A 13994-nucleotide genomic window follows, 5' to 3' on the forward strand; every position below is an offset into this window, starting at 1 on the left:
TTTTGTAACGTGCTTAGGTGTGAGCACTGGTGAAATAACAGAAGGGGACATGGCATTCTCAGCCCGTAGGGGTGACTCAAGTTCCGCCAGTAGCTTTATTGGGGAGTGGTAGCTGTCACCACTTATTGTGGGTGAATTATAAAGGAATCTGAAGGCAAGGCAATTAGGAGAAATTGTGGCTTAATGAGTTGAACACCCATCCAAGTGTTGGCAAGTTGGCGTCGATGGGAAAGTAGTTATTTGTTATCGGCAGCTCTTTGTGAATCTGGAGCATCTAGTGCAATTCCAATCTACAAGAGTAGGCTGGGCAGTGGGGTTGTGACACATCCCACCCAGTATGCGGGGATAAGAGGATGCCACGAGTGGCCGAAAACAACAAGAGCGATTGGTCACTCATTAGAAGGGAGAGCAGCAGTATGGGCAAATGTCAGGAGGAATAAAAGCAAGAGGGTCCTCAAAAGACTGACATTTAGCAGTTTGGTAAGTGCACGATGAGATGGGTCGAGCTAAAAAAGCTGGATAATTACGAAGGCGAGAGGGGTGCACCTTTCCGAGAATGATGGGATCTTTTTCCTATGGTACTCCAGGGAGGATAGCTCAGTGGCAACGTGCTCGCCTTGCAAGCAAGACGACACGGAACAACACAGGTTCGATCCCCGGGTCCGTGCTTAGAAACCTCTGGGTATTAAGCGCGTTATAAATAACCAATCAAATACTAAGTGGCTGGAGTTGCGTGGGGGATCATCATGGGGAGCCAAAGAAGGGCGTGGACCCTTCTGTGGCGTGGCGGTATGCAAGCGACCAGTTGGACTTAAAGGACTATGAATTGAGCTCAGTAATAATCATGTGGGGCTTTCAGCACTCCGAGACCCAGCGGGGAGGTGGGGGCTTAATAAAGGAAAAAGCTCAGTTTCCCCCGTCAGGAACGGTGCACCTCCAGCCCAGAATCTCCTGCAAAGGCAGGTAGACCAATGAGACTTTTGCTGGGGAGCTTTGGCCTAATAAATATGGAGATGATATCAATTCAAGGGGCAAGTAAGTAAATTCTGATTTAGTCGGCTGGTCGCTGCAGTGCCAGGCTATTATGCAAGTCTATGCAGAAAAGACTAGCATACTCGTCCTTGGCACTTACGGGGTTAAGGAGTAATGCTTTTTATTGCAAATATGATGTTTTGAACCAAGGAGTAATAATGTAACCAAAATATGATTTGCAATATTGACAATCATGTAATATAACTGAATAGATGTTGATTGGTTTGTATATGTAATAAACCTGCGGCCTTTTAAGCCACTAGGAATAAAGCGGCCATGGACTTTTGTTATTACTTTAAAGGTTCTGCCGCAAGTACCGTTAGTAATGCAGGTCTGCCAGAAAAGTAAGGGGGGGATGTATGTACCGTGAGGTGGCCAAGAGCTAAGGTTAACTTCTGTACTCTGCAGGCAGGAAGATGGCCTGGTGCTGTTCAATCGATTCACTGTCCCTTCCATCGCGCGCAGGCAAAGGCTTGATTGAGATGTCTTTTGACTTGGCCATTAATCAATACATGCGCTCAAGTTAAAACCTAAGCCGTCTGTTCCTCTGTGAGCGCCTGGAGCTGTATCAAAGAGTGCTGCGGCCGCAGGAGAATCAGGGCTGTTATTGACGTCACTTCCTGAACTCTAAATGGCGGGCAAACAGGCGGCAGGAGCGTTCTGTGGCGAAGGCCGATGTCAAGTCTGTTCCCTTTTAATCCCTGTTTTTGTGTAAGGGCACAGCCTGGACACCTTCCACGGGAGGCTTCGGGGCATTGCACTGTTTTGTGCCCAGATGAAGCTGGAGGAGGCGTCCGCTTTAGGCAAATTGCAAGGCGGCAAAACAGCCAGAAGAGGGGAATGGCCACGGAAGGTGACTGTCAGTCCACGTTTTCTTTGCCGTCCGAACCAAGAGACAGGCTATCCTTCTGAGTTTGAGTGACAAAGGTCTGCCCAATGGTAGCAAGACTGAGGCCATCAACGCATTTCATCAAGGTTAAGAAATGGCATTAAACTCATCTCTGACCACTACCACCCAGTGACAGATGTAAGAATAAGGGCAAAAAGCTTCTACACCTGGTAGAAGTCCACTGAGCTGAAAGGTTGCACTCAAAGTCTTAATCCATCAGCCACAAACTCCTCATCCCATCAAGGTCTCCAAACATCATTTGGGATATTATCATTGCTCTATATGGGTGAGCAATTCAGAGCCAAGGAGGGCAGCGAAAGTAAAATTAGTTTTCCCATCGCAGTACGGTTTGCCTGCAGTCCTTCCTGAATCCATAGAGTCTCCTGGACCAAGACGAGGCAAGTCAGGTCCACTGTACGACCTGCAGCACTTGCAATGGCAGGGTTGGGAGCATGAGTCCTCAAACCGCTGTGTTGGAGGCAGTGGCATAGAGACCGGAGCAGCAGCTATGAATGACCACCTCTACCCTCTGCTCAAGTGCTGAAAGTGCTGCATTGTGCAGAATACAACATTCAAGATAAATGTGGTAAAAATAAAAAAAAACAGGTCCTGTCTAGAACCCCTACTCTGCAGCATTTCCAATTCTTTCTGCCTCAAAACGGGGCACAGGAAATCTGATATGTTTGGGGGGCTTGCCTCCCCCTTCGCCCCACCACTTTAATGAATACCAGCAAAGGCCTAGTATTAATTCGAACTTTAACCTACCATCTCTCCTGCTTCTGGAATCTGACACGGGCCGAAGAGTTAAGCGACAAACCGGTTTACCTATGGTTCTGATGAAATGCCGACACTGCCTTCCCTGTGGATGCACCATCTTTATGATTCAATTCAGTGTTAGGACGGCGTGCCGTGCTCCACTTTGACACTGAGGTTTAAAGATGTACATACAATGCGCAAAATCTATCTTTAACTGAGAGCGTAGCTTGTTATTTGTCACAAAATGTCAATGTACGGATGGTAGTGACGTAGTAAAAAAAACAAAGATGTTTTTTCTTTATCTGCATTTTCTGCGGTGATCTCCAGCAAATTAAGTCCACATTGACAAACAGGGGTGCATATTGGCACCCTCGCTGTTTAATCTTTATTTATCAGACTTTCCAGAGTCTATTTCTTCCAACAGAGCATACCCTCCCAAGTTAGGGCACACCCACATGCAGTGGTTGGGTATGCGGGCAACCTCGTTTAGTTGGTCTGCACACCCGGGGGACATCAGATGCATACTCGCCACATACTCGGACAGTAACAGACTTAAGATCAACACCACCAAAACCAAGTAATTCTCCCCCCCCCCCTGAGAAATATCATGGTGGCAATAGTCGGAGTTGGTTGGTTTGGTTACTGTATGGAAATACAATGCAAGTGGTCTCAAACTACCAATATTTGGCTGTGCTATTGACAATAAGCTAGACTGGTGCCCCCAACTAACAAGATTAACAACACTAGCAAATTAACAACTCCAGCAAAACAACTGGGTGCTCTTCCAGCCTTTGCCCTCAAAAATGGGGCCTACTCTATGGAAGCTGTCCTTCGGGTCTACAAAGCAAAAACAGTATCTACAATAGCATACAGTGTTGCAATTTGAACACATAAACTCAGCAATAAATTAGAACTCCTGGAAAGCAAATGCCTAAACGGCCTTCCTGTACGCCAGTTGACAATTTGTTTGCAAAAAGTGCTATTCTAATGAAATTACGATAGGTGCTGGATACGCATGCCATGATCCATTCCTGAGAGGAGGTGTGGCCAGAAACATTTACAGCATAGCACACATCTGGCACACTCGTCTAAATGTTGAAGCGACGGAACTCAATCACAGAAGAATCAAGACTGTTTATGAAGCAGCCGTCATTGAGCTCAACGACATCACATCAAGGTAAACAGTGGACAATCCTTTGGGGTACCTTGGACGTAGTTTTCCTCGTTACACTTACATGTTTCCTAATAACGTACATCTGCATGAATATTTGAAAATTCAATGTTACCTCGCAGAATCTTTAGAGATCATAGGAGGAAGAAAAGCGATCCCTATAATAACAAGGACATGCAGACTGTGTAGTAATAACGAAGTGGAAACTGCAAGACTTCTGCAAGTGGTATGCGAGAGTCTAGAGCACAAATTAGAACATTTTGATTGGCCTATGGTAAAATGAAAGTTATAAGCATTAGCACTGAAAATTTGGAATGTGTTTATGATGGGCAACGATTTTAGTCTTTCCATCATCTGACAAAGCTTTGTATTTTTATACAAATGTAATTGGTGATGCTGTAAAGTTACTCGATTTTATGTGTGCGTACAAAAAGTCTCAACTAACTGCATTATACAGTAAAAAAATATAGAAAAACAGGCGCACCACATGGAACACCGTGGTTTTGACCCAAGGAGGCAGATGGGTCTAATAAACCATTCTTTTTGAACTAGTGAGCTGGGAATCCACCTTAAAAATATTTTTAGCAGCAACCAGATTAAAGTAGAGAAGAGTTGAAAATTAATGTTTTTTGCACAGAGCAAACAGAAATTATTGAACTGGGATTATACCTTGAAGAATTGATTAATCAGCATATTTAGAAAAATAGAGAGATCAATTCGAATTTGTGGTTTGACACTAATGAATGAGACCACTTACTAGAGGACATTGGTAATCATATGAGTGTTAAAAGGAAGAAAGACATTAAACCTATCCTTGGGAGTATTAAACTTCAAATGACCATTTAGAACAAACACCCTGATGAAGATCTTTGTTTCAAGGACGAAACACGTGTTGGCGGCAGATTAGTAAAGAACATGTGCACTGGAAATTGGCCAGTGTCTCCTTTTGCGATTTTTTTAATTAGAATTCGAATAATTGCTGCTAACTCAGTGTGTGGCGCAATCGGTTGTTACTTGGCGATGTGTTTAATTTAGTGACGTTGGGCTTCTAATCACATATTTATGACCAATGCAAGTCTATCCACTACAATCAGACTGAATTAGATTGAAAAGTGAGAAAATATCTGACAATAATATTGGAAGATAGCTCAATGGAGTATTAGCCCCTATGTAAGTCAGGTGTTCACCCACCTTCGTTTATTTGCTTTACTTTTAAAAATAAGGAAACACCCCTTTTGAAGAGCCAAAAAGTCTTGGAACTGAAGTTATCAAATGAAGGAGCTTTCCCAAAGTAATCCCCAATGTTTCCACGTGATGAAAGTGAACTTTTCGGGTACACTTAGGCAAATGCAGACCACTGTGGCACATTTTTTCACACCCAACAAAGACCTTCTTTGTGACCCCCAAATCTTCAGCAGTTGCTTAAGCATATCAACATGGTACACAGAAAGTTAGATTTTGTCAGCTGTTTCAGGCGCAGGGAGCAAAAACAAACCACAACAGCTTGATTGTAGGACACAAGAACACAAGTGTCCACTCGAACACAGATGGAGCTGCTCAATATACACAATCGAAGACCCAGTAATGGACTCTTCCGAGACCTAAAAATAGCGCTCACCAAAAGGAGATTTAACAGCATGTATTCTTATGTCCTTATTAAGTGGCCATCTTGTGAATTTTATACATACAGCTCATATTCAAAATGAATGAAAATGGTAATGATTTAACTCATCTTATTCTATCTTGGGCATAGAAGCCGATCACTGGAAAAACAAAGAAAGGGGCTAAATACCTGGACAAGAATCTAATACTAGTACTGTAGAACACAGATAAATGGCACATCAAAGCAGTCTCATAGAGTAAACCAACTTACACAAGGAATCTCAGCCAAAATGGCAAGTAAACCAGCAAAACATGTGTGGCAGCCCATCTACTGAGAACAAAAACAGCCAAATAACCTGTTCTCCAAGAAGGTTCCCGTTTAGGAGATTTAATCACCATGTAGTTCCCCAGGAAGTAAGGTTGTGTTTTGATTCTTTGCAGTGGCTAGACAGACATACTTAAAAGACATCAACAGAGCAATGAAACCTATTAAGGAACAGTAAATAAATCGAAGCAACACAAAGCAAAGGCAAAAAGATGATATATCTCTGTACCGTACACCTCCATTGACAACGGCCTCCCACTTTGGACACTTGACTATTTCTTTCCAGATAAAGCTGTATCATATATGCTGCACAGTGGAATGATAAAAAAAGTTTCAATTCACAATCAAGAAAAATGTTTTTCTTTTTAACGGTGAATACTATGAAACAAAAGGGGTTGCACTGGGTGCACGCTTTGCACCTTCAATTGCCAATCTTTTATGGGCCATTTCGAGAGAACACATGCCTTGGTCCACAAAAATAAATCAGTTAGAGAAATGTATTCTGATTTGTTTCAGGTTTGTGGACAATATCTTAATGATTTGGAATGACACAATGGACATCCTGGATGGATTTAGTAGTCAGCTCAATGATAATTGCTTTGATCTAGAAGTCACATATACAGCAGTTCGATCACGTATAGGCCTTTCTTTATATCTTCTTCTATACCAAATGGAACATATGACACTCTAACTTACAGAAATCCAACAGATGTCAACTGCATTCTTCATGCCACAAGTAGCAATCGAACATTCACTGCAAGTAATAGCCTTACTGGTGAACTCCCAAGAGCTTGACACAACTGCAGCGAGGATTCTGTGATCAAGGAGGAAACTAAATGAACTGTAAACAAATTCCTATCTAGGGGATATAGCAGGGAAATAATCCGACCACCAAGCAAAAATTAATGAACAGATCCAGAAGTTAATTACTGACTCCAACTACCAGAAGATTTGACAAAAGTAATTTTAAAATCAGTCGCATTACCCAACAGACAGGTGATGACAAAGACGTACAGATTACCCAATAATAAATAGCACATTCTTAACTTTGATAAAGAGCTTACACAATGCCTAGACAAGAGACCATCAATAGTTTACAGGAAGTCGCCCACTGTAAGGAACTCTCTCTGCCTGGTCTTCATACTGATGAAAGTAACTACATCACATACATGGCAGGAAGAGCACCCAGCAATTCATGGGTTTTATAAATGCGGCTTCTGTACTATGTCTTGTAATTCCCTTAATACTTTTTTTTAAATCACTCTAAAAACAACCAGACTATTTGTATAAACCAATATCTAAACTGTAAGAGCAAGTATGTTATATATGCTATCCAGGGGTTTAAGTGGGGTAAGAAATCGAGGGGGGGGGCCTCATTTGGGGGCGTGGCTTGTGGGGGCGTGGCCTAAAACGTACGCAAATCGTAAGGTATGCACACACATATATATGCATGTTATATATCTGTGTGCGTACCTTACTATGGTTTGTGTACTTTGCAAGCCATCTTTTCTAAACATAGAAATATGTATTTCTATGTTTAGAAAAGATGGCTTGCAAAGTACACAAACCATAGTAAGGTACGCACACAGATATATAACATGCATATATATGTGTGTGTGCATACCTTACGGTTTGCCTACTTTTCAGGCCATTTTTTAAAAAAACATTTCGGTTTTATAAAAGATGGCTTTGAAAGTACACAATTAATCCATCTTGTATAAAGCTTTGACTACGGACAAAATTGTCCGTCGGCAAAGCTTTATAAAAGATGGCTTGAATTGTGTACTTTTCAAGCCATCTTTCATAAACCTCGAAAAATGTCAAGGAATCCCCAGGTTCGCCGAGGGTTAAAGATGCCTCGGCGACCTGGGGAAACAAAGGGACAGTAACTGCCTCTGGTGATCCCTCGCGCGAGAGGTCACCAGAGGCAGTTACTATGACTTACAGAAGTGGCAGCCAGGCACAGCATCGCTGTGGTTGGCTGCCACTTCTGTCAGATCGCCTGACTTCATGGCAGGCGCATCTCCCGTCGCGGCTGCCGCCGCAACGGGATAATGCATCCCGCCAATGTTGCGTGCGGTGGGACGGGGGCCCCAGCAGGGTCCCGGCTCAGTCCCACTTTTTGGAGACTGCCGGGGCCCGGCCCCGGCAGGCCCCGGCCCACTTAAAGCCCTGATGCTATCATAGCAACAAGCTGTACATAGGAAGCCCTGAAAGGGCACTCTGCGTGAGTATTCAAGGATCTCACGGCACAATAGGAAATGCTGACGTCAAGAGCCCAGTTGCTTAACATTGGCAAGGGACAAATGAACATGGCAACTAAAAGGACGTACAATTTTGGGGCTTTGGGATAGTCAAGAAACTGGTGCAAGGAAGCAACAATCGTATAATATTTGCTTTGATTGTCCGGACATGTTAAGGTGTTTAAGAACTAGAGAAGCCCAATATGACAAATGCCATTTGAGACAAATGTAAAATGAGCGGGCAATTAAGGTTTGAATACCCATCATTGCAGCTATGGGGTCCACAAGTGAGCCCTAGAATGAGCAAATGGATAAAATCATAAACCAGAGATAACACAATGGGGAATTTGCGAGCAGTCAATATCATCAATGAGATCTTAACACATGCTTATAGTATCTTCAACAATAATTTTCAGTTAATTACATTATTTTCTTTTAATTACGCAGTCACATTTATTTCAGTCACAGCAACTGTTTTAGTTATGACATGAATTTGGATGGAACCATCTATACCAGTGCAAATGATACATAGCATCTTAAATTAGGCTGCAAAATTTAAAATAAATATTTAGGCATTTGCATAAAATATTAACAAAAAACAGCACATAACTCTGAAGACGAAAACACAAATCCTATCATAAGCAAACAGCATGGTCTGTAAAGAAAAGATGCAACTCTCTTGTTAACGACTACATCATGCAGTGGTGTGCCCGACATCATAATGGTCAGACACACAAAGTACACTGTAGAGAATTGGCAAGTAGGGCATACACGTGCATATCACTGACCCATCTAGACATGCTGAAATCACGCTGAGCAAATCCCGGATCTAAAGATACCCAAATAATGGTTTACCCAATTCCCTGACCTGGGGTTCCATTGAATTCAATGTCAGTTCAGGGTTCCAAATTAAGATTCGATGAGCAGGAGCTAAAATCAGTTCTTGGGTGGCAGGCATTACCCAGTCCAGTAAGCAAGAGCTAGCACTGGGAACCAGGAGGGAGCACAAAGCACAGTGCAAATCCAACTTCCACATGTGATACACACTAACATTTTGGCCATTATGTATGAATTCATTATATCACACATGGCAACATTCAGACGCACCTGGGAGGGAGATTTCCACAGGGAAATCGGGAGATGAAAATGTCCCCATAGGAATGCATTGGGGCTACAGTTATGTTAGGCGGGAGGGTTGGCATGTATGTTATATTGCAATGTGTCCCAATTCTGCTTTATATACATTCTCAAACAATCAAAGTTAATATCACATGTGCAGGTTTCTAATGCTCCCCTTGGCCTGGGGAGTCAAAGTATCCCCTGGTAACTGCCGATTTAAGGTAACCAGGATCCCCAAAGGGAGAACTGGGAACAAAATAGCTCCCAGCAATTCCAAACCCTGCAGTTACATTTAGCGTCTCCAACAAATGGCTTATTTAGCTACACTTTGCGAAGACATTTTCCATTAAAATCCATCGGCTTCATCCGTGCAAACAAGTGAAAAATTAATGCTGGCCATAACCATGTATACTACAAAGGAACTGCACTGCTGTAGCTGGTAAGCGGATCCTGCATTATTGCAACCATTTTGCACCTGCTCTGCGGTATATAAAACAATAGCAATAAACATTAGATTACAAGACCATTGTACCATTGTATTCTAGCATAACCACAGAGATATGTGGCACTGGAAATAAGAGTCAGAAAATATGCCAGCAGATCACCAAGTTTGAGAAGGTGAGCGTGATTTCCATACAATCACCGCCAGGGCATTGTATGAGGATGAGGTTTATACCAATGCGCTATTTGACCAAATTTGATCATTTATGGTTACCCATTATCATCCTTATAAATAAATGCAAATCATGTATGCCAACATTACCATCTCACGTGAAAGGACTAAGCAAACACCCCAACGTCGAACCTTTCAGTAACACGGCAGACAGTGTAGCACTTATTTCAGGACCAGTGTCATAATTGTGCACTGCATAGATAAGGATACACAGAATCTATGAAATGGCCTTTTTTTTCTGGTATTATCAAATTACCTAATTTTGTACATTATTTTCCTATTTTCTTTCTTTCTTTGGTTTTTTTACTTCTTTCTCCTCATGCTTTGACATCTATGTATTCCATATTTTTTTTGGCAATATAACAAATTATGATTTGTGTCTCCCTGGAATGTGCCTATTTTGACCCATTATGCATTTATACTTTTTGTTAAACAGGTTAACTTTCTACGCCCGCTCCGCCCTTCCCCAGACCCCCGCCCCATGGTTTCAACTTTACAGGGACTTGACAATATAGATTGAAACCCATCCAAACCCAATTTAACTACTTCATGCCTTGAAAAAGCCCTTACGAGTGAAACACGTCGGTACTAACGCTGGCAGGGAGTTAGTTGTGTTAGTGTCAATTTTGGGCTGAAACAAAATTAAATTAAGAAAGTTGAAACTTGTACAAATAGTGCAACATGTCTAATTTGATGTGTAACTCTACATGCAATGTTAACAAACATCATCAAAATGGGTTGGAAAATGCTTTTGTTTACTCTTGGGGACCTAGCATCTATTGGAAAGTGTGCTATTGATTGGTTGGGGCTTTCTCACACTCATTCATGGGGAATATTTACACACCTCCAGTGAAAAGAATTCACCAGCCACCACTGTTGCACTGTCACACTCGTCCAGCCTTATTGTTGACATATTCCTAACCGCTCAGGCTAGTTGTGCTCTTCTCGACCCCTCCTCCCTTCGTGCCACAGGAAGTACACATCTCTCTACCATTCAGTAACCGCTCCCTGTGGTTTTCTTTCCCCATTGCCCCTTTTCCTTTACCCCTCTTCCCGTAGTGATCGGAGGAGGTCGTAAAGGCATCGTGAAGAGTGTAGCATATATTTATCAGTAAATACACGCCGACCGCTGTCCAGAACACTTAAGAGCCATTTTGTCCCATTTTCGGTTGCGTGTCGCAGGACAAAAAACAAATCTTTTTCTTGTTCCATTAGCCTAACGTGCACAATTCTCTCCAAGTTTGTCAACGTGTTCTTTTGTTACAACAATCATCCATGTCCCTTCTCCAGAAAAATCTACGATTCAACGAGCAATCAACACTTTTGAAAGAAAGTGATTACAAAAGGGCATTGTCATGGCTGTATTGCATCATCATCTCTCTTCCTCGTCTCAGTCCTTAATAATGAGTCAGTACTTGGGACTGGGAAGAGTAATGAAGCTGTCCAGTAAGCAAGTGAGGCATTTCACCTTACCGGGTATCCCTCGGTTTTCTTCTGACACCATTTCAGGAGAGCGTTCCTTTTCGAGCCCCCGTATTCTCGAGCCAGGGCAGCTAAAGGATCCTTCCGCTCCACACTGCCAAACAAAAAAAAAACGCAATTGAGCGCAGCCGCAGTAAAAAACTGATGACTTGATGAAACACACAATAAGTTGGTTAGCAATAATGTATGCCTTTATTGGAAGCTTCACCTTCAGCACTTCTCAACACAAAGCAGAGCATGTCAGAAACGTCATTTAAGTAGGCAGTCCTTAAACCTGGGAGGTCTCAGGGGTTTGTACTTTACCGAATCTAATGGTTCGCATGAACCATTAGATCTAAAAATGCTACCACCAAAGGTTCGAACACCAAAAGTCCGATCCTTTGGTGGTAGCATTGTAAAAAAAGGAAACCGGGGATGCGGCATGCAAGGGTATAGTGAGCGGGAGTTGCGGGGGGAACCCCTGCAGCCATCCGTAAAAAAGAAAAAAAATTGAAAAAAAGAAGAAAAGAAAAGGACCCTGCGGCGCCGGTTCCCGATCACGGAAGTGAAAGGGAACTGGCACCGCAGGGACCCAGCGTGAAGAAGGTAAGTGGGGTTTGTTTATGTTGGGGGTGTGGGTGGGGGTGTGTTGAAGGGTCTGATGGGGGTTTGTTGTGTGGGTGGGGGTGTGGGTATGTACGTGTGTTTGCATGACAATGGTGCAAACTTTTGGTAGTTTGCACCTTTCTCATGTGAACTTCCCGGCTGCGGCAAAATCAGCCGCGGTTGGATCCCGTAGATCCGGTCTCAGACATCATGTCATGATAGCTTCTTCCATGCGGATGTCTGATTCTGGCCCACAGGACATCCATCCAATGCTGTCTGGTGGCCAGCCACTGTGAGACCGTGGGCATCCTCTAGTGGATGAAGGACGTCCCCCCACTCCATGGTGCTACACATATTTTGATTTTATTTATTTTATTTGCATTTTTAAAGCACTCACACAACCCGGAGGCATCGAGGCAGTGTTACAGGAATATGTCTTAGTTGCGTATTTATAACGCGCTTAATACCCAGAAGTTTCTAAGCACGGACCTGGGAATCGAACCCGCGTGGCTTCGTGTTGTCTTGTTTCCAAGGCGAGCACGTTGCCGCTGAGCTATCCTCCATATGCTGCAGTGCAGGTGGAAGCTCTGGAAAGAACGTGAAACCAGGGTAATCCTTCCTTCCCCCCTGTGATATGCCCCTACATCAGCAAGCATGGAGTCCACCATGGTCAGCAATCATTGGATTCCACCAGTCCTCGTTACTCCACAGTGATATTCAAGTCTTGCATGGCCTTCACTTTGGCCAACGGTCAGGCCCAATACCTCTCAGTGCTGCCTGACCCCACCCCTACCCCTCCGCCCAGAGCATTGCTTCCCCCACATGCCCCACAGACTCAAAGCCCTAAACTATTTATGCCTGCTCAACCAGGTTATTACTCCAAATTCTTGAGAAAAAAAGTATGCTAGATTTGATCGAATATATTGTCAGTAGGAACATTTTGTACAGTCTAAAATTCGGATCAAATGCACCATACGGTACCATTATAGCGAACAAGGGCAGCTGGGATTGCAGGGGTGTCCCCCGCTTTGTGTACAGAAAGTTGTAAACAAACAAACAACAAAAAAAAGGGACCCTGCGGCACTTGTTCCCAACCACATAACTGAAGGGACCCGGGGTCGCAGGGAGATGGGGCAGTCGGCGGCAGACAATGAGGTGTGCCACCAACAGGTTAAGTAGGGTGTGGGTGGGGTAGGGAATGCAGTGCAAATTTCGAAAGTGGCTTTTTCGATTTTGACACTTGCAATGCAGCGAAATCACAGATCCCTCAACCAGCATGTTCCCTTTGCACCGTATATGTTTCAGTTCACAGATTCCCTACAGCTGAACATGCCCATAGGCCACGTGCAACAGTCGCAGACCCCAGCCTCATTCGCCCCACCATTCTTGAATAGCCCTCCAATGCATGGCACTACTGCCTGGATGCCCCTCCATCCTGAAAGCATTTCTCAGCCTTGCATGCTCATAGCACTCAGGTTAGCCCATGTTACGAGCAGATAGATTATGCAGTCCTGGTTTTATTCTAAGAATGCTGCAGTTTTGCTTCCTCACTAGGATTGCATTGAAAAAGGAATACTCATGTCTCGGGAGGATAGCTCAGAGGCAAAGCGCTCACCTTGGAAGCAAGACGACGCAGAGCAACACAGTTACGATCCCCGGGTCCACACTTGGAAACCTCTGGGTATTAAGCGCATTATAAATAACCTATCATAATCATGCATTAAATGTAACACCTCAAGGGATACAGCCTCGGCTTCAAGTGAGGAAGGAGAGTCAGAGTAAACAAAAATACGTATCAAATGGGATAGCTCTCCCAGACCCCAATTGGAATTATGAGATGGGGATTGAATGCCTGCCTTTCGCCTCCATGCTCTGGGTCTGCAACCATGAAACAGCAATTTGGGGACCTTGTGGGATTGCCAAACCTAGTTTACCCCAAACCCCCTCTCTTGGCCACAAAAGCCCTAGGCTGCGTACTTCTTACTATCATCTCGCCCACACCATACTGCTCCTCATGGACATCCCCTGGACTTTTCTACAGCAGGGTCCAAGAAATCCCCCCTCCCTCTCTCTCAAAGATCAGATAGAGTTGGACTGGTACCACCAGACTGTTCTTA

At 43.6% G+C, this 13994-nt stretch overlaps 1 protein-coding gene and 1 long non-coding RNA gene across 4 annotated transcripts in view; one reads left to right on the forward strand and one right to left on the reverse strand.

Moving 5' to 3' along the window:
• The window catches only part of LOC138488338 (uncharacterized), a 554435-nt gene that overhangs the window by 370694 nt on the left and 169747 nt on the right, over positions 1-13994 (forward strand). The gene's annotated exons all lie outside the window — the stretch shown is intronic.
• SPECC1 (sperm antigen with calponin homology and coiled-coil domains 1) overlaps positions 1-13994 on the reverse strand; it is a 1474528-nt gene that overhangs the window by 369307 nt on the left and 1091227 nt on the right. For both annotated transcript variants that reach the window (XM_069615230.1, XM_069615231.1), the window contains one exon: positions 11284-11386. In XM_069615230.1, coding sequence (XP_069471331.1) covers positions 11284-11386 — 103 coding nt within the window. The remainder of the gene's footprint in view (positions 1-11283; positions 11387-13994) is intronic.

This window comes from Ambystoma mexicanum, chromosome 9 (assembly GCF_040938575.1).
Source record: "Ambystoma mexicanum isolate Mex_15411 chromosome 9, UKY_AmexF1_1, whole genome shotgun sequence".
Classification (NCBI taxonomy): Eukaryota; Metazoa; Chordata; class Amphibia; order Caudata; family Ambystomatidae; genus Ambystoma; species Ambystoma mexicanum.